This window comes from Mercenaria mercenaria, chromosome 9 (genome assembly GCF_021730395.1).
Source record: "Mercenaria mercenaria strain notata chromosome 9, MADL_Memer_1, whole genome shotgun sequence".
Lineage (NCBI taxonomy): Eukaryota > Metazoa > Mollusca > Bivalvia > Venerida > Veneridae > Mercenaria > Mercenaria mercenaria.
In genome coordinates, this window is record NC_069369.1 from 18,535,412 (window position 1) to 18,561,550 (window position 26,139).

General features: G+C 36.0%; 1 protein-coding gene across 2 annotated transcripts; it reads left to right on the plus strand.

Annotated features, from left to right (window-relative positions):
- Positions 1–513: 513 nt before the first annotated feature.
- LOC123546612 (uncharacterized) lies at positions 514–26,139 on the plus strand. Of its 2 annotated transcripts, none has more exons than XM_045333041.2 (5): positions 514–559; positions 15,056–15,634; positions 17,145–17,303; positions 18,666–18,744; positions 19,303–26,139. In XM_045333041.2, the coding sequence occupies exons 2-5, from the start codon at positions 15,095–15,097 to the stop codon at positions 21,960–21,962; spliced, it is 3,438 nt and encodes a 1,145-aa protein (XP_045188976.2). In that variant the 5' UTR covers positions 514–559; positions 15,056–15,094; the 3' UTR covers positions 21,963–26,139. The 2 variants fall into 2 exon arrangements, with proteins under 2 accessions (XP_045188976.2, XP_045188975.2); XM_045333040.2 differs by lacking the exon at positions 514–559 and adding an exon at positions 761–1,033.

The window sequence follows — 26,139 nt, forward strand, 5'->3', positions numbered from 1 at the left end:
CTCTGACAATTATTTTGACTGAATTATGGCCCTTTCTGGACTTTGAAATTTGTTCACTTTTTCTTACAAGTCAGCATTTTGTCAAAACTTTTTGAACTGTGGCTTTGAAACTTTTAACACTAGTTTATCAACATGATTTCCATCTGTAGGCAAGAGTACATAACTCTGTCAACCTATTTTGACTGAATTATGGCCCTTTTTGGACTTGGAAATTAGTTAAAATTTTCATATAAGTCCATGTTTTGCCTAACATATAACTTAACATATTTGCCATCATGGTCACACATTGCCATTTAGTGCAAGACTAATCGAAATCCACAAATACAGGAACATTTTTTGTTTAATCCATTTTTTTGTTTAGTCTGAAAATCTATGGAAATATTTAGACCCCATTCTTCAATCAATTCTTCGAATAGTCGAGCGCGCTGTCATCCGACAGCTCTTGTTAAACTCGATATAGTTTATGAGGTTTTGGGGAGTGCCGAACACAGAAAAAACACATTCTAGATACGCTTCTGGTTCTGCAACATCCGGACGAAAGTATCAGATGATTCATAAGGTTAGTATTTATACATTTTCCTTATTATAGCTTAGGCTAATTGTTTTTAAACACTGAGTACCATAACTTATTTGCAGGTTAATGCTGAAGTTATTCTTGCAATTATTTCCCAGCATGAAATATTTGTGTGAACATGTTTTAAGATTATCGATTGTTACATCATCAAGGTCAGTTGCAGTTGCGTAGCTGAGCCTTAGTGAAGTACTAAGTGAAATAAACGCGTAAATTACTATTAAGTGATCAAATAGGCTTGAATACTATTGAGCAGATTTACACAGAGCCATTTGTAAATAATCACTTTTATTTAAAGTATCATTTTAAAATAATAAGCAGTTAAACTAAGGACGTTTAAAGTGATTGAGTTATCCGGAAGTCATTAACTAATTTATTTTCCTGTCAGACGGATAACAACAGTTTTGGTTTCCCTAGAAGCGCTGGTGGATTATAATTAACGTTTGTAATAAGTAAAGGAAGGTAAGTTGATTTTTATTTTTGCACGACAACATGTACGTGTAGGAATTTTAGAGACACCATACGGACGAGCAGGATAATAAAATAGTTAACATACAAGTACAGTGCAACATAGACAGGAAGAAAAAACATGAATGTATATGTATACGAACTTAGGACATAGATAAAATAGGTTTATTGTAACATAAGTTTGATCTTCGATGTTCTTTTCGGATCGAGAGTTATGATCCGGGCTTGTAATATCAATAAGGCTAGTCCAAATCTTTGACTGTCGCTGTCCCGTTAGAGGGATGACAACTATATCATAAACTAAGTCATCCCGATAAGCCAAATAAGTAAGGCTACAATAAGGCCCGAAAATGTCTGTTTTTTTATCTGAACCAAAATGTCTTTAGAACGGTGTCTGCACCTGGTCATGAATATATATGACGAAACAAGACTATCTAGTGCCATTTATTTAAGAAATAATTTATAGCAAAACCGTGTTTTAACACTATTAATGCACGTTGGGCGGTTATACGTCGGGCGTAATAATTTCACGGGGACTTATAATCGTCCGAGTGTATAAATAGTGTTAAAACACGGTTTTGCTATAAATTATTTCGATTTTGTATATGTTATTTATTGAAAAATTTAGATCAAATATGACAGAACTGCTTCTTCGCGCATGTATGGCGCGAAATGGTAAGTTGTCGAGCTCCTTTGTTTTATATATATTGCGTATTTTGCCGTGCGGTCTAACTGATATGATCACTCCGGACATGCGTAGAAGACCGCTCCAACTCTGCAGTGGGACCGGAAATGGTAATACGTCTTGCGGAAGAGTACAGTTTGAGCGAAAATGATGGTGAATTTTTCTGAAAAGCGAATAACCAATTCAGTATGTGCGTAAATTAATCAAGACAGAAACTGTTGTGCAATGTGACAAGCGGTAATTGATCTTACATCGTGTATCAGTCACTTTGTCGCAATATTTCATATTGCAGAGATAGACCTACTCCACAGTTTTTTACGCTTTCGTACACGTTACAGAAAAACGTGCGTGAACTTCCCTAATGAACATCCGGTCTAGAGGTCACAGCAGTGTGCACATGTTAGGCGAAATGTAAACAAACAAAAACAGAATGCAAAATATTCACAGTTTTACAATAAAACCCAAAATAATGAATGAAATTCATCTTGTATATGATTTTGAATTTGAAGTCATACATTTGTATACATCTGTACTGTTTACTTAATTCATATTGCACATTTATGCTGCACATACACATATTAGTGTACACGTGTAGTTAAACAACGACTGACATACATTTTCACATTAGCTAATCAAAATGGTTTTGTAATCTAGACCGGAACTTCACTAGTAGCCTGGCTCCCTGGCTGCATGGTTATTTTTTATATTAATACTGGAAACATTTTATAAGAAAATTTTAAGCCTCTAAAATAGCACATTTTTATCTGATGGCTGAATGTTTGGAGCCAGGGGCAATAAAAAATGTCAATGTAGAAACAACCTTCTTGAGTTACTTCCCTCTTAATGAAGAAAACTGATATATGTAAATAAATACAAACATAGGGACGGGAGCCAGTCTACTTCGCTAGGGAAGTTCAACGAAGTATTTTGTGTAACATAGAAAAAGTATAAACTACGCGTTGTTTCTCTGAAGTAAGAAATATTGAAAAAATGTGACCGGTACGCAATAAAGATAAATTACCTCTTGTTCAATATCAATAGTACATATTTACCGAACTGCGCGTTTTATGTATGAAGTGCGCAATTGAAATGGGTATAGGTATATTTTCCCGTTCATAACCATGGTTCTTATAGAATACCTAGGGTATGGTTTAACATGTACAGAGGCATTTTCTTTCTGTTCTGGTGCCAGTGAACTTGCGTTTCATTGAAAATGCGTCAATGTATGCAACAAAAAACTAGAAATATGAAAGCAATTCGAGGATTGTTAGATGCATAGATTACAGTTGCACTGAAATGTAAAACTGCCATATCTCAAAACATTCAGAACAACTGATTTTATTTACGTCACTAGTGTAACGCAGCTGGAATGCGGTTCAATTGGTTCTTCCTTTAATTATGTAAGATGAAAGCGCCAGCCGATAATGTGTCACGTTCAGATGACTCTTTTCCTACTAGAAAGTGAAAGTACAAGTATAAATCTATATTAGCTGGGTTCCCAAAAACACATTAGAAAAAAAAAACAAGGACAAAAATATTGAAATGTTTACACCTACACGTAAGTTTATAAACATATGCACAAATAAAATAATAAAAGCACAGGTTTAACAAACATACAAAACCAAAACACGAGGTAGTAAGTTATAGGAATGAGAGTTGTTAAACAGTTATTACAAAAAGGTCATCATTTTCCCTATATCGTCGGCCGTCTTCTAAAACCTTGTAAGTGCAATTTCGATGAAAATTGTGTTTCCGGCTTATTATAACCGCTGTATATTCCCGCTCATTTTGCAAAAGTGCTCGTAGTTATAGCCAATCAAAATCTTTATTTATAAACATGTGATAAAATCACGTAAAGTAACTGGTCCAAACTTTGTTCTTCTTAAACCTCGTAACTACAGCGTGACGCAAACTTGATGAAAACATAAAGAAAATCACAAATACAATCCAAGTAAAAGGAAGTATTTATTGGTTGATCCTTTTTTATTAAAATTTCTTTGTCATACACTTAAGAATACTGCCATTACATAATAAAACCCAGTGATTTTGAAAAATAAACAAAAGAGTAAAAATAATATGACTGTTTTTGTTTTATATAAGTGAATGAGGTTCTGTTTCTTTTGAAAACTTATGAATATTATTGAATAATACTTTGTTTTATTGAAAATGTTAACTATAACAACTTTTAAAGGTTGACTTTTGCCAGATAAATGCATATCCGGCTTTTTAGATTGTTGTTGTTTATTTCATTTTTGTTAGTTACAAGATTTTTGAACTTGGCAGGAATCGGGTTGTAAACTAAAAATCCATTGGTTTAAACATATTTTATTGCATACCAATTTATATAATATTTACATCTCAAATACAATACTTAACAACGATATATGCAAAAGGGTTGGGTAACAAGTTCTCTCAACATTATTACATACCCTCACCTTAACAAATTTCACTTACATGAGATTTGGCTACAAAATGTGTTATTTATTAAGCTATGCAAAATTTTTACAAATCCATTCATAAACACAAAAAATATGTCTGTTATTATACCGGTAACCCCGTAATTATCTACTATAATTTCAAATAAGTACTTGAGAACCTACTAATTCAAATTGATATTTCGCAGCTCAGTTTGATTAATAATTAGTCCTAGGTTAAATTTACAAGGATTACTTTGTAAAAAAAAAAATGACTTTCCTTACATGACGTCACTAAATTCTTCTATTGCCATAATATTCATAAGTTCCGTGGGCTAGCGGTTAAAGGCTTTAGAGCAGTAACTTTACACGTTTGTCGTGGTTTCAAATCCAACTCGAGCCACCTTTTTCTAATCTCGTTTTTTTTCTTTTTTACCAATAAAACATTATCCTGATACCCTTGTAGCACAAATTTATGAAAAAAAAAAAAGAAAACTAGAAGATGCTTTTATAGAAAAGCACCCCCACCCCCCCGCCCCACACACAATTCCCCAACCGAAAGCAATGTCATAGGCAAGAAGTCAATAGGAGGCAGGAGCCAAAGTCAGTGTGACCCTGATGATTTGCTAAGCGATTGAAATGCAACAGCGATCATCTAGGTAATCCATATGGAAATGGTTTTCAATGTTCACTTCCCTGTGGTCATGAGGGAGGGGTAAGGGGGTGGGGGTAGAAACACTACTCAGTAAGTCCAGCCATCCACAAAGGAGGGTGAATGGGTGCCTTCCCTAGGTGATTATCTCGGCGATCTTACTGACGAAGTTTCAGGAAACGCTATAATAACTTTCATTACTGGAGGTCCAAAAAACTATGCATTTCGCTTAAAAAAGCCGGATGAATCTGGAAAACAAACACATTGTAAAATCAGAGGAATCACACTCAGTTACAGAAATTTACAAACGATCAATTTCGATGTAATGAAGACAATGGTACTTGATAGTTCCAAAGAATCAATAACAGTCAAGGATCTTTTCAAAATTAGTAGAGACAGAAATAGTACAAAACTTTTAACTATGTCACAAAACAAAGATTACAGACTAGTGTTTGACAAGCGAGTCATTCGTGAAAACTATATATCTTATCCATATGGATTTTAACTGATATAAAGACAATATTGCTTGTACAGAACATTGGCAAAAAAGACTATTTCCCTGTTGGACAGTGAACAATGTGTTTATTGATTGAGTGGATTAAGTGTTATTGTAAATAATAGATTCAATGTGATGCAATTAAAAATTATGAAGTATATTGAACTTTTTTCTATGTAAATAGTTTTCATATATATTGTACATTAAGATGTTATAGTTGTGTATCGTAGTCCTAATAAAAAGAATATAAACTGTATGCTGTTTCTTATTGAACTGTGTCTTAACATTGATCAACTATACGACTGTACATGTATACACTTGTAACAGAACCGTTACAGTTGGTATTATGTTTATATGGCCCTTGCATCAACCGATATAAGCATACTATATAGAACCTAGACACAACAGCCTACCATACCGGGTGGACATGTACTGTTACTAGTACATTTGGATGGCCCTATTAGCATTCTTAATCATGTACGTGTTGTGTGATTGATCTACTTTTGATCTAATTTTAAAACGCATTTCATCAAAACTCCACTCTAATAGCAATTCAATTAACCAAGCAATTAATAGCCATAAAACATGTAGCGTAGCATTGTTTTACGGTATTGATAACGTCACGCTTTGAATATACTGAAAGTTTCCTCCTCTGAAAATTCCCTCCTCCGAGACCAAGATGGCGGCTTTATATAGAACATATAGGGAAAATGATGACGTCACACTCCCTGAAGATAGGCACATGAATGAATTTAGATATTTCCAGAAATAAAGAATTCATTCATTCGTCCGTCCATCTTCTGCTTAATCTGAGCCAGGTGTTGGCTTCTTGGTTTGTGGTCATTAAAGTTACTCGACCATAATTTGGGTGAAATTTTTCTACACGTTCATTGCCACCAAGTTTGGCATAGAATGACATTGAAAATGATTATTTGGGTGAAAGTTAGATATTGTTAAAAATTAACTTAAAACACAAGAAGAATGTAAATTGCTACATCATTTCAAGAGCGTTTCAGCGGTTTACTACCTTCTGCACAACACTTGTGTTTATCTATAAGAATATCTTGGGGAAAAAAATCTTGGAAATGGACATGTTGAAAATTTTTACCCAAACTGTGGGCGAGTAGCTTTAAGGATAGATTATTTTACGCTTTTGTAGGAAAAATGTGCTGGTCAGTTTGCGAAAGTGGATTTTGAGCAGGATTTTGAAAGCAGCCAGCGTTGATGGCAAGGGAGTTTCAGACGAAAAGCTCCGATAGCCAAACATCACAGTTTAAGTCTTTGGCACAACAAGTGACAACGTGTTTCAACACATTCAGTGCATTCTATGCACTTCAATAATATCCATAATATTCGCAGGGGATCTATCGCACACCCTATTACCTGATGTCGTCCACGCCGAGGGATTCGACTACCACAGAGCTCAGAAATCAATAACGGTGAGCAGTGGTGTTAGTTTTTTTAGCTGTACACGGGTCCCTTTGAAGGGCTAGAGCGTCGGTGTAGACGTACTGAAAGACTTGAAACTTGCCAGGATTATCCCCAGCTGGTTGGTCGTTTGACGTGTGAGGTAAATTCGATCAAATTATTTTGTAAACACATCGAATTGGACCGTTGAATATGATTTTTGCATCAGTTTTAATAAACGTCCAGTTTAAACAGCTGAATACTTCTTTATTTCGCAAAGTTGGCGACCAGGTCTACTTATATAATATGCTGATGCATTTGCACGTATGCCTGAAGAAGAGTATCTTCACGATCGGAGAGTCGAAATGAAAAAGTACAGCTGAAAAAAACTAACACCACTGCTCACCGTTATTGATTTCTGACCTCTGTGATAGCCGCATCCCTCGGCGTGGAGAACATCAGGTAATAGAGTGTGTATCGTGTAGGGCCTTAAAGGTGTGAGTCAGAAACTTGTATACTGTACCTGTATTTCACTGGTAACCATGGAGCTCCTAAAGTCCCGATGTGATATGATTGTGACGGGATGTCTTAGTCTTAACGCGAGCTGCTGCTGCAGTAGTCTGTAGCTATAATCGTGAGGTAACCGGGACTTTGTGGCATCACTGAAAAGATGTTACGTATCTGTGTAGTTGTGGATATTTTGTTGGTTTGCTATTCCATATCTATAGTGCACCAAGATTCCTAACACATTATAGAGTCATCGACCTTCACGGAGAAGTCTGTAATGTGACTGGAGTTTTGCTTTGTCGATGTGAACAACATTGCCTCTGTTTTATCAGCATTGAGCATCAGGATGTGGCAATGTTTTGACAGATCACGGACTGAAACTATATACATGAATATTTTTCTCCCTTGTTCATATTTTGATGGATTGACAAGATATTTGGTGTCATTTGGCGGGTTTCAGGAGTTTGGCAATCCGTGCAATTTTAAGTATTTGTGGTGGCGTCAGGCAGTACCTGTAAATTATTCAAATGGACCTCTTCATTGACATTCACTATTGACTTACCCACTTTTATGCTCTACACTTAATCAATTCTTAATGAGAAAAAGGTACATTACGCCGAGATATTCCCAGTATCACGTAGTTAAGGGGGAATAGCACTTTTTGATTTTTATACAACCCGCATATGATTTTGATATCTTATTAAAGTAGAAGTTATTCCCGGCATGAATGTGTAACTGTTTTCTTGGTTATAACTGAAACGTTTTAGCTGTGACGTCGCAACATTACCATGTGCACGTCTGTTTGGCGCGACGTTAAAAAGCGATAAAAATCGGTTTATTTTCTCTCATTTGTTTATTTTTCAATTTACAGCAATGAAACTTACAGGTTTACGGCGCTAGACAATATTTGTCACTTTTATTTTCAAAATGATTGAAAAAAAATGAAGAAAACGACATTCCTTTTTTAGATTTTTTTTATAAGAACATCGCGCCCTCGTTTAATTAACGGGAAAACGGCTCGAATTTTTTTTTGCCAAAATTTTATATATTCCGGATTAAATTATTTATGACAAAATTAAAAAATAATGGGAACTTTTACCATTTGTATTCTTTTAAATCACTGATTTTCGTCCCATATCAGATGAACAAAAAGTGACGACGCCAAAGTGCACTCTTAGAAACAACGCTGGCATGGTTTCGTAAAAATATTCTATATACTTAAAAAGGCATGTATGCACTAAATATTGCCGTATTAATATACTTGTTTTCTCAATTCTTAATTGTTAATTAATAATTAAAATATTTCATGAATGAATTTTATAGCAATTTTTATACGCCCGAAGGGACGGTTTATGTTATACCCCCGGTGTCCATCCGTCCGTCCGTGCGTCCGTCCATCCGTTAGCAATTTTGTGTCCGCTCTGTAACTCTTGAACCCCTTGAAGGATTTCAAAGAAACTTGACACAAATGTTCACCACACTGAGACGACGTGCAGAGCGCATGTTTTGGATGTCTCGCTTCAAGGTCAAGGTCACACTTAGGGTTCAAATGTCATATGAGTGTGTTTCGTGTCCGCTCTGTAACTCTTGTACTGCTTGAAGGATTTCGAAGAAACATGGCACAAATGTTCACCACACTGAGACGACGTGCAGAGCGCTGGTTTCCTTTGACTAGCTTCAAGGTCAAGGTCTCACTTAATAGTGAAAGGTCATATATGACTTTGCTGTGTCCGCTCTGTAACTCTTGAACTGCTTGAAGGATTTCAAAGAAAATTGGCACAAATGTTCACCACACTGAGGCGACGTGCAGAGCGCATGTTTTGGATGAATCGCTTCAAGGTCAAGCTCATACTTAGAGGTCAAATGTCATATATGACTTTGCTTTGTGTATACTGCTCTGCTCTGCATTGCAGTGCTCTTGTTTTTATTTGGCAGATCCTTTCTTTTGTTCTCTTACAATTATTTTTTTATGAATTACTTCCCTTTTTTTGTTACTATAAATAGCTTATTTTGAAACTTTTTTATTATTGGCCGTAGGGAAAAACCAAGACCACTTTTCTGTGGTACATCCAATTTTTAGATGTATTTTGACATTACTTTACGTAGTAAGATTTTTTTTTGGACTTAGAATTGTTTTACTGGAATTTCTTCTTTTTGTTTTTCCTGTCCTTTGGGCTTCAACAGTCAAGTTCTTTAAATTTTGCTCCCATCCTCTGATGTAACACTTCGGGCGTATATTGCCCAGCTTGGCGGCGCTCTTGTTGTTTTCAGATCTTGTTTAATCTGGCTAAAATGTGTCGTCACGTAGCCAATTAAGGTCATTTTTCAATATACCAATTTCTTCATTTTTTTACGAAAAGGCAATTGTTTGAAAATTGTAATAGCAGAAGAACGCTAAAAAGAATCTCGAGCCCGCCCGTTAAGCTCAATAGGCAGAGCGCTGATCTACGGAGTAGGTATAGATAGATGGTGCCCCCCTCCACCCCACCCCGATATTTTTGCTCATACCGATATTTTTGCCCATACCGATATTTCTGCCAATACCGATATTTCTGCCCATACCGATATTTTTGCTCATTTCGGGAGTGATCTTATCTGGATTGGCAGCAAGATTCGTGAAAGTCTGCGAGTGTGCCAGAAGCAGTCGCAGACCAGTGCAATGGACTCCGGAGGGTCTCTAAATGTCAAAACTACTCTTAACTCGGTTGGCACCAAGATTCCTGAAAGTCTGCGAGTGTATAAGAAACAGCCGCAGACCAGTGTAATGGACTCCAAAGGGTCCCTAATGCTAAAACTAGTCTTAACTCGATTGCCACCATGATTCCTGAAAGTCTGTGAGTGTGTTAGAAACAGTCGTAGGCCTATGCAATGGACTCGGGCGGGTCCATGGATGTCAAAACTAGTCTTAACTCTGTTGGCACCAAGATCCCTCAAAGTCTGCGAGTGTGCCAGAGACAGTCGCAGACCAGTGTAATGGACTCGGGAGGGTCCCTAAATGCCAAAACTAGTCTTATCTCGGTTGGCACCAAGATTCCAGAAAGTCTGCGAGTGTGCCAGAAACAGTCACAGACCTGTGCAATGGACTCGGGAGGACCCATAAATGCCAAAACTAGTCTGTTTCAAAGGTCTTAGTGTTTAAACTTAATTTTGAGAACAAAAAATCACGAACAACTCTGATTGATAAATATTTTATCTCCGACAATTATTTTCACCTTCTTTTCTTTCAGTTGTAATTATCTCAATGTGCATTGTATTGAATTTAACTTTATATGTCAGCCAATATTATTAAAAGTGCACTTTTTTGTAAACAGTTACAGTTACAATATTATATCCTGTATACAGTTGATCGCTCCATACTACACTTCTCTAAATCTGCTTTTCTCTTGTCTCAGAATCTTCCTCCAAATCTAAGTCGTCTTTTTCATCCAACTGAGGTATATTGAAAGTGCGAAGAATTTTATTAAACAGAAATCTCCTCTTAAGGATTGCGTACTTTAGTGCCTCATCACTCTCATAACCTTCTGTTTCAAGAAGCTGGATTTTGGTACCCTTTATAGCTTTATAAAGGGCATCTTTTTCATGGCGTTGAACCAAAGTAGCTTCTTGCCTAATGCATTCATTAGGGCTTTTCTGTATGTACTTTTCATATCCTGGAAAACTGTTTCTTTTGCATTATTTTCGCTGATTTCTAAATCTTCTTTTAAAAGTTCAGCGACTTTAGAATCATACTGCCGCTGGCATTTTGAAAACGCCTCTTCCACAACTTCGTCCCAGGGACCAATTTCCATAGACTCCTCCTCTGTTTTCATAGAGGTATCATCACCCTGATCATAATCGTTTCCAACTGGCCCAAAAATGTCTTCTTTGTCAGAAATACCTGAAATAGATACATCATCAGAGTCCGAATCAGAATGCGCAGCTTTTCTGTGACGTAACATATTATCCTTTCGTGCAAAGTTTTTCAAACAAATATCGCAATCAAACATCTCAGTCCACCTTTTAAATAACGAAGTAGTCCTCTCAAGTACGAACGAAGGGGAAATATAATGAACACTCACTGTAATACGGGTCCGATAACACTGATGAGTTCTGGTTCTGTAGAATTTTGATTTTTTATCAGTAGGAGAAACCTTCGTTCGAGAAGATTTCTTATTCTTACGACCAGTGCAGTCTGTCTTTCGTGTTGAATTATGACGCTTGCTCTTTTCCTTGACTTCCTCCATTCGTTGCATTTCGAGCTCGATGAGAGTTCTCTCTGGTTCCAATTGACGCTCAAGCATGCTCTTCACTATAGGAGGTATGAGGAGGCAGTGAAGAGGCAATGAGGAGTCATTAAATGCGGCTTAAATGTGTATAAAAGAAGCATCTGTGAGACAGGGTACGTTTGATTGGTGTAGACGGTGTAGTCAGTTATTTATAAAGCGAGACCGTTATCCTCACTGTGGGAAGTAACGAAAACGAGAACGTTATATTTCAATGCAGGAAATGCGATTACTTTTTCTTGTGTTGGAGAAACCTATTACACCACTTCAGAGCATGGCATACATGCGCGTATCACTCAAATATCTGTGAACTTTGCGACTGCGTGTTTGAAAACCGTCAGGCATTTCTCAAGCATCTGGAAAAGTAAACTCTTGGATCATAAACATAATGATAGATAAATACACGGTCTCACTTTATTTAAAGACATTCACAGCTCAGCTAGCACGAGATACGGACGAGCATTCGTTAAAAATGGAATTCTTCGATACAATGGATAGGAAATCGAGAAAGTTAAAAAGGAGATCTTCGAGACAATATTCTTCTGAAAAGGCTGATATGTTTGTCAACAAGCCTAAATGTAAACGCTTAAAACGGGACCTCTCTCAGTAAAATCCTCGTTCTGAGATGTATATTCGAATGGTTCTTCCGGCAGAACAGACAACAGTTTTAGCGAAGAGCATGTTTGAACGTCAATTGAAACCAGAGGGAACTCTCATCGACCTGGAACTGCAACGAATGGAGGAAGTCAAGGAAATGAGCAAGCGTCATATTTCAACACGAAAGACAGACTGCACTGGTCGTAAGAATAAGAAATCTTCTCGAACGAAGGTTTCTCCTACTTCACTTCATTCGTACTTGAGAGTTTGAAAGGACTACTTCGTTTTTTAAAAGGCGGACTGAGATGTTTGACTGTGATATTTGTTTGAAAAACTTTGCACGAAAGGATAATATGTTACGTCACAGAAAAGCTGCGCATTTTGATTCGAACTCTGATGATGGATCCATGTCAGGTATTTCTGACAAAGAAGACATTTTTGGGCCAGTTGGAAACGATTATGACCAGGATGATGATACCTCTATGAAAACAGAGGAGGAGTCTATGGAAATTGATCCCTGGGACGAAGTTGTGGAAGAGGCGTTTTCAAAATGCCAGCGGCAGTATGATTCTAAAGTCGCTGAACTTTTAAAAGAAGATTTAGAAATCAGCGATAATGATGCAAAAGAAACAGTTTTCCAGGATATGAAAAGTACATACAGAAAAGCCCTAATGAATGCATTAGGCAAGAAGCTACTTTGGTTCAACGCCATGAAAAAAGATGCCCTTTATAAAGCTATAAAGGGCACCAAAAACCAGCTTCTTAAAACAGAAGGTTATGAGAGTGATGAGGCACTAAAGTACGCAATCCTTAAGAGGAGATTTCTGTTTAATAAAATTCTTCGCACTTTCAATATACCTCAGTTGGATGAAAAAGACGACTTAGATTTGGAGGAAGATTCTGAGACAAGAGAAAAACAGATTTAGAGAAGTGTAGTATGGAGCGATCAACTGTATACAGGATATCATATTGTAACTGTAACTGTTTACAAAAAAAGTGCACTTTTAATAATATTGGCTGACATATAAAGTTAAATTCAATACAATGCACATTGAGATAATTACAACTGAAAGAAAAGAAGGTGAAAATAATTGTCGGAGATAAAATATTTATCAATCAGAGTTGTTCGTGATTTTTTGTTCTCAAAATTAAGTTTAAACACTTAGACCTTTGAAACAGACTAGTTTTGGCATTTATGGATCGTCCGGAGTCCATTGCAGTGGTCTGCGACTGCTTCTGTCACACTCGCAGACTTTCAGGAATCTTGGTGCCGATCGCATTAAGACTAGTTTTGGCATTTAGGGACCCTTTGGAGTTCATTACACTGGTCTGCGACTATTTCTGACACACTCGAAGACTTTCAGGAATCTTGCTGCCAATCCAGATAAGATTACTCCCGAAATGAGCAAAAATATCGGTATGGGCAGAAATATCTGTATGGGCAAAAATATCGGTATGGGCATAAATATCGGTTTGGGCAAAAATATTGGATGGGCAAAAATATCGGGGGGGGGGGGGGGGGGGGGACCACCCATTTATACCTACTCTACGGATCGCAGGTTCGTGAGTTCGAACCCTGGGCGAGGCATACGTTCACCGTGATGATATGATAAAAGACAGTGTTTGAAATCATTCGTCCTCCACCTCTGATTCATAAGGGGGAGTTGGCAGTTACTTGCGCAGAACAGGTTTGTACTGGTAGGGAATCCAGGAAGACTGGTTTGGTTAACTGACCGCCATTACATAACTGAAATACTGTTGAAAAACCCAAGACAAACAAACAAACAAAAGAAGAATCATATGACTACAGTGAAGTCACACGAACATGTGACATAATAGATTCATGTAAGTGTAGTGGTAAAGACAATGTCTTACAGAAAGACTTTTCCACAGGCGGTAAATATCTTTTTTTCTTAAATGAAGTACAGTGTTTGACAATATCTTGTTTACCTTTAAAACTATAGTACTTTGAAGTGATAGGTGTTAGTATATAGAGGTTTAGATTTTATACATGTACTTTTACCTCTGCTAGTAAGGGTTCGTGCTTTATTTTGTTGAGCATCAGGTATGTCGCAGTTTTGATAATTTCAGTTTCAGTTCACGCTTATTATTACATTGATCTATAAAAGTCAGACGTAGCACGACATCTTATCTTGTGTATACATCTTATCTCGTGCTCTCGACAACTTATCTCGTGTGCAAGACATATTATCTGGAGCGCACGACATTTTGGCATTTTAAAATTAGCATGGCGCGGCTCATTACTATACTACTATAAACGAAACCCGTTTCCGAAACGATAAAAATGGTATTGCTAAAAATATATATAAAAAATTAGCTGCTGTGCCATTTAGTTATTTCGCCTCTCTGAACATCACCACCAAGAAACGTTGTATTTTCGCTTATAACGAAATACGATTGTATTACTCAAATCTGAGATAAAAAGTGATGAAAGTAAGAAATATTTATGTAGACGTAATAACATTAACTAACATACATACACAGACGACTCTTATTTCATATATATGTGATTTGCGAAAGTGTTATTGAGATTTGTATTTGGGTAACTTCTTACATCCTATATAATTTGAGATTCCCTGATATATGCTTTTTATTTTAAACATGTTGATACAGTTAACCCTTACGCTGCTGAATATCTATAATGGACTGGTCCATCATTCAATTTGGGCATTATCATTTATTATTTGAAGGGGTGCTCACTGAAAATTTACTAACTGAAAAGCGAACAGTGCAGACCATGATCAGCCTGCGCGGATGTCGCAAAGGCAGAAACGCTTGCCGCCAGCAGGCTAAAGGTTAAGGACGTTTTAAAGTCAAGAGCTCGGCAAGTTAACAGTTAATAAACTGACCATCCCACCCATTTTCTTGCTACCCGAACTTTGAAGCTCCTCGTACGTCAATGAAGATGGCGTATACATGAATCGTAGCCGTCTTGTTATCAAAAAATGATATAGATATCTTTTCCTATTTTTCAGATTTTCGGAAGGAGAGAGTCCATGAAGAACTAACCAGCAATGTCAGATTATAAGTCTAAGCTTGCAGGCAAAGGTTTTTGTAACTGGATCAAAGCAAATCTCGCTATATCTGTGACGAAGAATGGCTTGGAGGATGTCGTCTGTAACAAGCTGCAAGCTGTTCACCAGGATGTTTTAAACAGCACACGAACGGACGATCAGATTCGCAATAACATTTTATGTTCAGATTGCACAACGCAGAGCATTATACACTGCTCGACAAAATTTCCGTGCAATAGTCGGGCAAATGTGTGTCCATTTCATGAAAAAACAAAGTACCGAGAATGTCCAAATCGAATTTGTGATAGGATTAGAGATGAAATAGAGAAGAGACATGTGTTTAACAAACCGTCATGGAAAAATACTCGTGCTGAAGCGTGGTGTAACTCATACTGGGAATATGCTAAATGCTTTATGCCCCCTTGTGGATATTCTGATAAGCCGTCATTCTCTGAAACAGACTTTAATGGAATCATTAGTATAGTGAGAAACGAGTCCGCTTTTGCCAGTCAGATTGACACTAAAGATGTCTGTGAACAAGTAAGTAAATTTGCTTTTAAAGAAATATGGTTAGAGACAACAAACAGTGGCGCATTCCATGCGCTCTTTTCTGAAACTGTCAAGCGTCGCTTTGCCTTAAGAATGGTGGTCGGAGAGTGTCGATGTAACAATTTTTTTGTTCCTACAAGAAAGTTTGGTTTACCAAATTAGTGGTGCCACCGCTTTAGTTATACTAAATATTAGTGATCCATCGTTGTTTATCCATATTTCAAAGATTTTTTTTCTGTTTTTGCTTTTAAAATAGTTTATTACAATTTATAAATAATGTTTGCCAGAGCTAAATCTAGAAAACAATTATGCCGGAGTAATAATTGAAACCTCTGCAAAAACCATAATGATACTTCTTGCATACCAGACGGGAATTTCCATTGTTTTCACCGGTGCTAGAAAACTTCATCTTACACCCGGGGGTGTTAGTGACTCTCGTGCACTAAATGACGTTTAACGAACTACATACATGTAGAAGGTTTATGCAGGAATTTATATTTTATTACATAAAATGGAATAAAAATTAAATGTCTTGATACATGTATAGTTCCTCTTTATTCCGTATAGTATAATTTTATTTTATCTCGGGTAACTGTGTACGCGGAAACTCGGCTAGAGCCCGTTACTGCCTAAACTGTTACCCTTGAGCCAGATATTCCCATCTACACCTACAACCAGTGAAATAATCTTATAATAAAAGACTTTTTACACAACTTTTTTGGATACCAATAAAAGAAATCCTTGTTGTTTCATATAGAATTCAGTTTCTTCACATCTACTTTGATACAGTTTTTAGACTTTTATTCCATCATAGAGATACTTTCCACAAGTCATACATACATTTGCTTCGAGGAAACGAAAAGAAAAAAATGTGTTGAATAGAATGCAGTGAAATGCAATCAATTTAGTTAAAGTACCCTGTTATTGCCGCATTTCAGAAAGCGGTCCGCAGAATAAACACTTTACGTTTTGTCAAGTATGTCTTACTGTAATCCCCGAGTGAAGAAATACCCTCTTGCGGTTTACGCGCAAATGCGTTAGAAGTGGGGAAAATAGGATCAATCTATTAAGGATTTTTTTTCGAAACACCAAGGAAGCAAAATGAATCTTAAGCATTTTCTGAAGCTATTTACTATAGTGTGTGCAACCAGTACTGCCGGCGTAAACAAAAAGGAACATTTCAATATAATTTGTTTATTCATATGATTAAATTATTCTTTTCAATCTGTCTACAATATCTTTCCACTATATAATCTGTTTAAGTTGGTCTACGCTGTGTCAGTGTTTGCTAAGCACCATGCTTCCAGGGAGTGTACCTTAAAATGATGTTCCTTGTTTATTTTTCTCTCAAAAATGGCATGTAAGTATATAACCATTTGCACTAGCCGGTGTTTGAAAAAAAAATTTCACTGATACTGATTAAACATGTCCATAGCATTTAAAAACTATTTTATTTTTTAAACATCAGACTCAGTCTATAGAGTTTGCCTCTTTTTTTCAGGCGCGAAGTATTGTGAATGCTGTAAGACATAATTCAGACCTTTCAGTCAGTGACCAGCAGCTTGAAGACATAGTTACCGTCCTTCAGCAGTTTCTGTCATGTTGCGAAGAATTCAAGTACAATACTCGGATATCTCAAGCTAGACTGAAACTGGAAGAGGTATGAAACCAGTCAGTATTTATTGCCGCTTTTAACCCTTATCCTGCTTAATTTCCATAATGAACTTGTCCATCTTTCAATTTGGACAGTGCCATTAACTGTTAAAAGAGGGGCTCACCAAAAATGGTCCTGACTGAATGGAGAACAATGCAGATCTTGATCAGACTGCACGGATGTGCAGGACGATCATGATCTACACTGGTCGCATTGGAAGAATCAATCGTGTCCAGCATGATAAGGAATATTGAGTCTTGTCCGTCTGATTGCGCGTTAGTATAATTTTATGGTTAAACTATCAGTTGTTATTATTAATATGTAAAACATGGTAAAAATGATTTACCTTGATAATTCTGCTCTCTTCCTTCCAGAATAGTTCTCAATATGAAAAAAAGTTATACAAGAAACGCATGTTTATTCACGAACATTTTTCTCGCTTCGTTTAATACTCTTCTATAAAAAATAATGCTGTCAAGAGAGTCGTTTCTTATATTTTCTGAACAAGGTTTTCAAAAAACAAGGGGATTAAAACGGGTATGCCATTCTTCAGACAGATCGTTTCTGCTCAGTTACTTATTTGCTGTTGAGAAATTTTAATGAAACTTAGTCTGTTGGTAGCTTACAGTAAGACAATGTTGGGATTGCATTTGTTTTGGTATCAAGATCAAGGTCACAGCTACTAATTTCTGCCCAAATACTGTAGTTTGGATTGATGCATTAAGATTAAACTTATAGAACTTATAGAAAAGTATGGATTGTATGTGGATATGTTGGGTGAAGGTCAAGGTCAGCATAAGTTAATTAATCTGCATGCTTTAAAAATTCAACTTTGGCGCAGTGGGCTAATGCTTTGATCTATTGTTCCTTTCGTAATGTTGCAATATTTAGGGCAGCTGACAGGTTGTCCTAGTTCAAGCCCGACCAACTTGTTTTGTAATAAAATTAAACTATTTAGAAACTAAAGTGTCCAGGTCAGTTTCACAGTTACAAACAAAAAATACTAGGAACAGCAAAAGGGTGGTTTCCATTTAATTTATAACATTGGATTGACAGAATGTCACTAAATACAATGAGCTTGTATGAAGAACTGGCTTTGGATTGAATATGTCAATGCTACTACAGCAAGAAAGGCGTTGACGTATTGCTGCAGTCCGACCATTTTTTGTAGAGAAGACATCCACCTTTTATTGATTTTTTTTCTATAATTATCGCATTACATGTATTTAGTTCCTTATGAAATAATGCACGGAGTGCCACCTGGGGTCTTCCTCTACCTCAAAGCTAGAAAAGTCGCCATATGACCTAAAAATTGTGTCGATGCGACGTTAAACCCAACCAAAAAAAAAAGAATTCTTTCCTTTCCAGTTGAAGGGTGGATCATTTTCAATCAATGAGGGTGATGTGAAACAGTGTATGAACAATCAATATGAAGATCTTGTAAAAGGTAATTATTCCCACATTATAATCTTATTTGAAAATGAAATGGTTTGAGATGTACAGTTTTCACAACATCTTAGAATCTTCTCAATCATGCACTTGGACTGTCTCAAGTCCTCCTGCATTAAAAAAAGGATTTTTTTTTATTTTTCGTTTTATACTATTTTTATTCTTTTAATTTTCTCTTTAACGATATAAATACATATATATAACACATGCTATTGTTCTTTTTACAGTTCTACAGGCCTATCAAGTAATTAAACTAAATTTATTTGTTTAAGATATACGAAAAAATTCAATTATTTCCCTCTCAATTTTGCAAATAAAGCTGTTTTGTATGTCAAAGAGTGTATCCACTGTGCATAATAAGACGCTAAAAGCGAGAAAACAGTGTAAAGTTAACACCAGATAAACAAAGAATAAAAAAGGTAATAAATAAATAAAGATAAAGTAGTATTTGAGTAAGTTCTAGTTATTTATTATTATTTTTTAAAGTTTAAATTAAAAAAAAAAGATATCTAATAACGAAATTGAAATGAAGATATTTTATTTTTCCTATTTTCAGATATGAAGGCAGACTTGATACAGTTTAATAAAGATGTACATGGAACAACGTCAATATCAATGGCGATAAAGGAGAGAGATTTCCCTCTTCAGGATCTATACGTACCACCGATAATACACAGGGTCCACTCTGGCAATACAAACGAAAGTGTTGACCGAAGAACAACTCCCGTGGCAACGTTAAAGGACATATTTTTTGGTCATGATGGACGCTATCGTGAGATTTATTTATGCTCTGACGCGGGACTTGGTAAGACTGTATATGGAAAACGACTTGCATTGATGTGGTGCCAAGCAAACGAAGCGGATCAAAATGAATGTAACTTTACCCAGGAGGAAATAGATGTAATGAAGAGTTTTGGTTTTGTATTTTTCATTTCATTGAAAGAGACAGATCAGATACATGGCGACGTTGATGACATGATTGAAAAACAGATAATTCAACAACTGGCAAGAGCGACAAGCTATAGGACTGAATTTGTTGAAAGGGTCTTAACGAATGAGACATGTTTGATTATCCTGGATGGTTTAGATGAATGGTCACATTCCACTGAACATATTCCGCATAGAAAATCAAGGAAAACATGCACGTTCTTCACGACAACAAGATCTTGGAAATTTACCGTCGCCAAGATAAGACAAAGTAAAATAGATCAACAACTCGAAATGGCAGGGATCGACGCTGCCGGGAAACAGAAACTGATGTCTAACGTTTTAAAAGTCCTGACAGGTGACAGTACTGATGATGGGTCAGCAAGTCAATTAGTGGATTTTAACGAAGAGATAGCTAAAAGAAATATAGTAGAATTCGAGACCAGTCCAATGCTTTTACTTTATCTGATATGTCTTTGGTTTGACAAAAAGCCACTCGGTGACTCTCGTTGCAGTTTATATAGCAACATTGTGGAAATGCTGCTACAAGAAGTATCAAAACCGCAGAAAATACAAAAATTGGCAGATGGAAACAAGAGCATACCGAAATGTTTCGAAGGAAACGAGCATTGCTGCACACGTTTCCGTTTTATCGAAGATTTAGCCTATCTTGCTTTTAAAACGTGCTTTAACAAAAAAACAGAAACTAAGTATGTTTTTACAGATGTGATAGCAAAGAACTACATGTCTGAGCAGTGCCTAGAATTTTGGTTAAGGACGGGTATCTTAACACAAATCACAAGAAAGATAAGGCTCACAACACGTGACATTAGCGTGTCGTTCATTCATAATACCTTTCATGAGTTTTTCGCAGCACTGCATCTGGCACTTGGAGAACCAGACGTTGTAACGGACGCTGTGAGAAAAGCGTGCACAGACTTGAACTCGATTCTTCAGAATGCAGGTATTTTTGTATTCCTTTGTGGACTTAGTCCCGCCACTGGCAGCATGATTTTGAATAGTTTGTCTGAACTTCTAGCAAATGATGAACTCACACAAAGGCTTAGGAAGAACACCTACGCTTTTCTTGATTATTGGGAAATCTGTGATTTAAAACAAGACTTTCAGAATATGATGGTTACCTGTGTGAATGAATCTAAAGACAATGGTTATATTTCTAATTATCACTTAGAAGATATTTTTTTGAATTTTGATAGTGAACCAAAGAAACGTTATATTAGCGCTTTGTGTGATTTGACTGAACACAAGAATGTTAAATCTATAAAATTTGGTCGGTCTCTTGCCCCTGGAAATGTACATAATTTGCACAAAATCCTGAATGTACAAAACATGACATCACTACAGAAACTTGATTTATGGGGTCATCCAGACAAAAAAGATGTAGAGATTCTACTTCAGGCATCCCCAAAAACACTAACGTGTCTTCTTCTTCACGGATGCGAAATGAAAGGTACTAGAGAACTTGAAAAACATATAGAGATATCTGAAGACAGTTTTGATTCACTGCAGACTTTGGTCATCCTCGATAGCATAGACCTGTACTGCATCGCGCTAAAACATGAACTGATACGAAAAATACTCACATGGCTAGAAGAGAGAACATGTATGAAACAAATTAAGGTTGCTCGCATAAAGTGCTTAGACCATCCAGATTGCAATTGCAATTCTGACGAATTTATATTCGATCTGTCAGAACACAAGCATCTTGACATCGTTGGAGTAGGAGATATGTGCGTTGCTGATGTCAAGGTCAACTCGTTGGCTTTACAGGAATTTTGGGCGGAATGTAGTGAGCCAGTTGTTACATCCTTTTTGACCAGCTACGCTCCTTCGGCTAGCAAGCTTCACACACTTGTTGTTGAGTTTATTGACTCGGCAGCAGTTGTTGAATGCATTTTGGATAAGTTGCCATATTTGGACGGTATTCGTTATCTTCAGCTGAAAGGCATGGCTCTGCAAGAAAGGGAAGTGATATTATCAAAGAAGCAAACTGTTAAACATATACGACTAATAGAACTAAAGATGGAAAGTAGAGCGCTGAACAACTTAATAGAGGCGTTAGGGACATACAGCAATTCCGTCACTGTGGAAATAGCGTCATGTGACATAAGACCAGACAAGGACGATGAAAATATCTGCTTTGAAAACATTAGAGATATGATTGACAAGAAATTTACTGTGATTGCAAATTTGAGGTGTTCTGGACATGATAATGCTTTTGCATTTAGAACAGTTTCATTTGATAGAGGCTTGCCAGGTCCATTGTAGTTATAAGACTTTGAAGGGAATAAAACAAGTGTAGCAATAACAAAATAACACATGTTTGAAGTTAATGGAAATGCAACATATTATGCAGATACATTGTGTAATATCATAAATACAAAGAAAACACTTAAGCATGTAGGAGCGAATTTTTTCAAACGTAAAGAATTTTTTCATACTCTGTGAGCTTGAAGAACATTTGTTTTCAAGACAAACAAGAGAAGACAAAATATAGGTCACCGGACTCGTTTTAATTTTATAGGGCATTTTCTTCACCCACTGCTTAAACATTTCTGAAATTTTGTAAAATTAGAAAAATGGTGGTTTTTTATAAAACATATAATATCCCACTTAATGTTATAGGGATTTCAGGTGTTACAGGTTAATATGAATACAAGGTGATGCCAGAATTATATATATAAGCATAAATGTCACTAACAATCCTCTTTCATTTTCACATATTGACATTATTACCCCACCCACTTTATTGTCAGTGGAAGAAAACGTATTTAGATCTACAGAAAAAAAATTATGACGTTAAGATTTTCAAAATATTTTGCAACTTTAATGACCCACAAACATTCTTCAAAATGGAAAGAAAACAATTATGGGTCACCGTGCATCTTTGAGATTTATTAAGAAAAAACTGTTAAAAATTGGTGAATTTTGATATTTTTTGTTCTTTTTGTTTTAATATATGTTTTCTAGATAACGTATTGTGCTATCTTGAAAACCTTTATTTCAATTATAGCTCATCATTATATGTATCAGTCAGGAAAATTTCAAAACCAAACCTAATCTAATTTAATAGATATTTGACATTACCTACCCCTACCCCATTGTAAATCTTACGTAAATTTTAGGTAAATACCAGCCAAAAATAAGGGTGAAAAATTTTTTTTCGCAAAAAGTAGAATTTATTTGCTTAAATGGTACATTATTAGGCATATTTTAATTATTTATCATTAATTTTTGGCAAAACTTTTGTTAGATAGCACTATTCGGAGAAACATTTTTCAAAATGGCGGATATCCTGAAAAAAAAACGCTTGTACATCCTTAAACAGGCTACCTTCTGTGCCTTTATCGATTGATGATTTATGCTTTGCATTTACTATATCAGACTCTGTCAAAATGTATAAGAACCAATGGAGTGTTTACAGATCGGTTTGATAGTGCTTGCAGGCTACCACAAGGCTGTTCATTATCACCTTAGTTGTTTAATTGATTTAATGAATTAGTCACTGGAATTTAGGCTACTGGGAAGGCGCTTAAATTGAAGATAAAGTGTTTGTATTTTACTGTATGTTGATGAAATTATTCTAGTAGCTGAGAATGAAACTGATTTATAGCATTTGTTAGATGTTTTCTCCAATTAGTGTTCTGTTAATATGACAACAGTTAATTTTCAAAAAAGTAATATTGTGCATTTAAGACCTCGGTTGGTTAATAGAACATCTTTTCTTGCATACCAGACGTAGATTTCCGGCTGGAAAAAAACATCTTACACCCCGTACTGTAAATGACGTATGACGAACTACATATATGTAGAAGTTATGCAGTGATTTATATTTTATTTCACAAACGGAATAAAAATGGAATACCTTGACAGGTCCTCTTAGTTCCTGATAGTAAATTTCTCGATTCAAAAAAACGTTATTTTATCAAAAAACCATAACGTTACGCTGCAACTGATAAAACAAAACCGGAACTAAGCTTTGTCATTTGTCTTTGAAATGTCCTGACGTCGTTCCTGTTTACGGACGTTGGTTTACCGCGCTTTGTTTAAATACGCTACTATAAGGAGTAAGAATAAGAAAAAAGAAAGCCATTCGATTGATTTTATTTTTACAATAATTTCTTGAATTTGGTATGCAAGAAAAAGGTTCGATCACTGGCTGTATGTGCAGACGGGAATATCTGGCTCTCGGGAAACTGTTTACGCGGTAACTTGGCGGAGCCTCGTTACCGCCTAAACAGATACACTAGAGCCAGATAGATTTCCGGCTGGAAAAAAACATCTTACACCCCGTGCTGTAAACGTTGGTTTACCGCGCTTTGTTTAAATACGCTACTATAAGGAATAGTTCTTAAAAGAAAGTCATTCGATTTATTTTATTTTTACAATAATTTCTTGAATTTGGTATGCAAGAAAAAGATTCGATCACTGGCTGTAGGTGCAGACGGGAATATCTGGCTCTCGGGAAACTGTTTACGCCGTAACTTGGCGGAGCCTCGTTACCGCCTAAACAGTTACACTAGAGCCAGATATTCCCATCTGCGCCTACAACAAGTGAAAGAGTCTTATAGTAGTTTCACATTATGAAGACATTTTGTTTTTTAAATTGTCGACTATTACCCTATTCAAATCTTCATTTGCATGAGCTAAACCGCAAAGTCTGTGGCGCAAAGTGCTGTAGGGGACTTGGACTCCTAAAAGCAAAGTTAAAAAGGTTTGGTTGTTTAACATATATGTTTATACGAAAACAAACAAAATGCAAGCACAAGATACAAAAAACTGATAATATACATTTGTAGTTTGTTACAACAATTTGGTCAAATTAATCTACGTGGTTTGCAAAATTCATGTACTCATTTTTCATCGCAAAGAGATAATAGCAGTATAGAAGTATATATCCTTGTGTGGAAAAAAACTGTTAAACTAGTAAAACTGGTCTTATTGGTTATGGCATGAATAAGCACAAACATCAAATTAATCTACGTGATTTTCATGAATTACATGTACTCATTTTTCATCACAAAGATTTAGTGATTTGTTGGTAATAGCAGTGTAAAATTATGTGTCCGTGAGTGCAAAAAAAAAAAGTTCAACTAGTGAAACTTGTCTTGGTGGTCATGGCATAAATAAGCACAGAACTTACAAATTATTTAAAAACATATTTCGAAACCGAGACTTATGTGTCTATACCTATACTGTACCTATTAAACCCAGAGCACACTAGCTAAGTTTAGAAATGTTTTATTTGATAACGCTAAGGATATTGATGTGAATCTTTATGACATGGGCGATGTGCATACATGTATGTTTGTACTCGCTAATGATGATAGCAAAATTAATCGCCAAAATCAGCTTCAGTATGCTGAAAATTTGTTTTAATACTTTGTACAAATATATTAGTTACAGCTACTCAGAAATAATTTATTTTAGCATACTTGTCCCGTTTTCACAAAAAAACTTAATTCTAATTATAACATAAGTCTGATAAACGACTCAAGAGGGTGATTACGTTTGAGAGCGGTTCACCAAATGTCTTAAGTTATTGCTCAGTTGAGTGAAAACTATCGATTCAAATATTTTAATATTCGTATTGATATAAGCTACAATTATGATAACTCTTCAGAGCTCGCACAGTAGAAGGAATAAAACTGGAGCGTAACCAGAATAGAATTCATGGGCGGTAGGGGAGAGGAACGAAAAGTTGGACTCTCCAACGCATTAAAAATGATCCCTCAAAGAAAAGTTGAAACCTATAGCGCTCCCTAATTTCTGACCTAGATAGAACCTCTAAAGGATTTATCCTGTCGGGTATAACCCTTTCAATGCGCTGTCTTCGGCGAAGTCGCTCAATGCGTCTAGCAAAGTCGGCCATATTTGAGTGGATAACTTTAATTTGAGGAAGCCTTAGAGCTGTCTCAAATTAACAGACTCATCCTCAAGGTTCAAGTACTTACCTGAGTCGATAAAATGTTCGTGAAACACATCTCAAATAATTACTCAACTTAAGTCAAAAGATGAGTACACTACTGAGTTTAGATAGTTACAACAGACTTAAGTTTTTTTTTGTGAAACCAGGGCCCATTGATGATAAACGAATCTTAGTATACTTCATAAAATAAAGACACGTACTTTGTCGAACAGTGGGATTTTTGAGCATCAAAGATCATGGATCAGCTTGCAACTGTAATATGACTGTTTATTAATGGTCGAGTTATATATACCAACCATTGTAGTATTTATAATTTTAGGTACATGATAACTACCCTGTTACGTTTGAATAATATATCATGCTTTATCTACAGTGCTCTGTTTTACTTCAACTTTTTAAATGCTTGATGGTTCTAGGTACCTCAAAGTCCTACAAATTCTTGTAAAATACAAAAATGTATTGACTGTATTCTGTGATAAGTCTTTGCTTAATTAAAATAAATTTTAATTTCTGTGA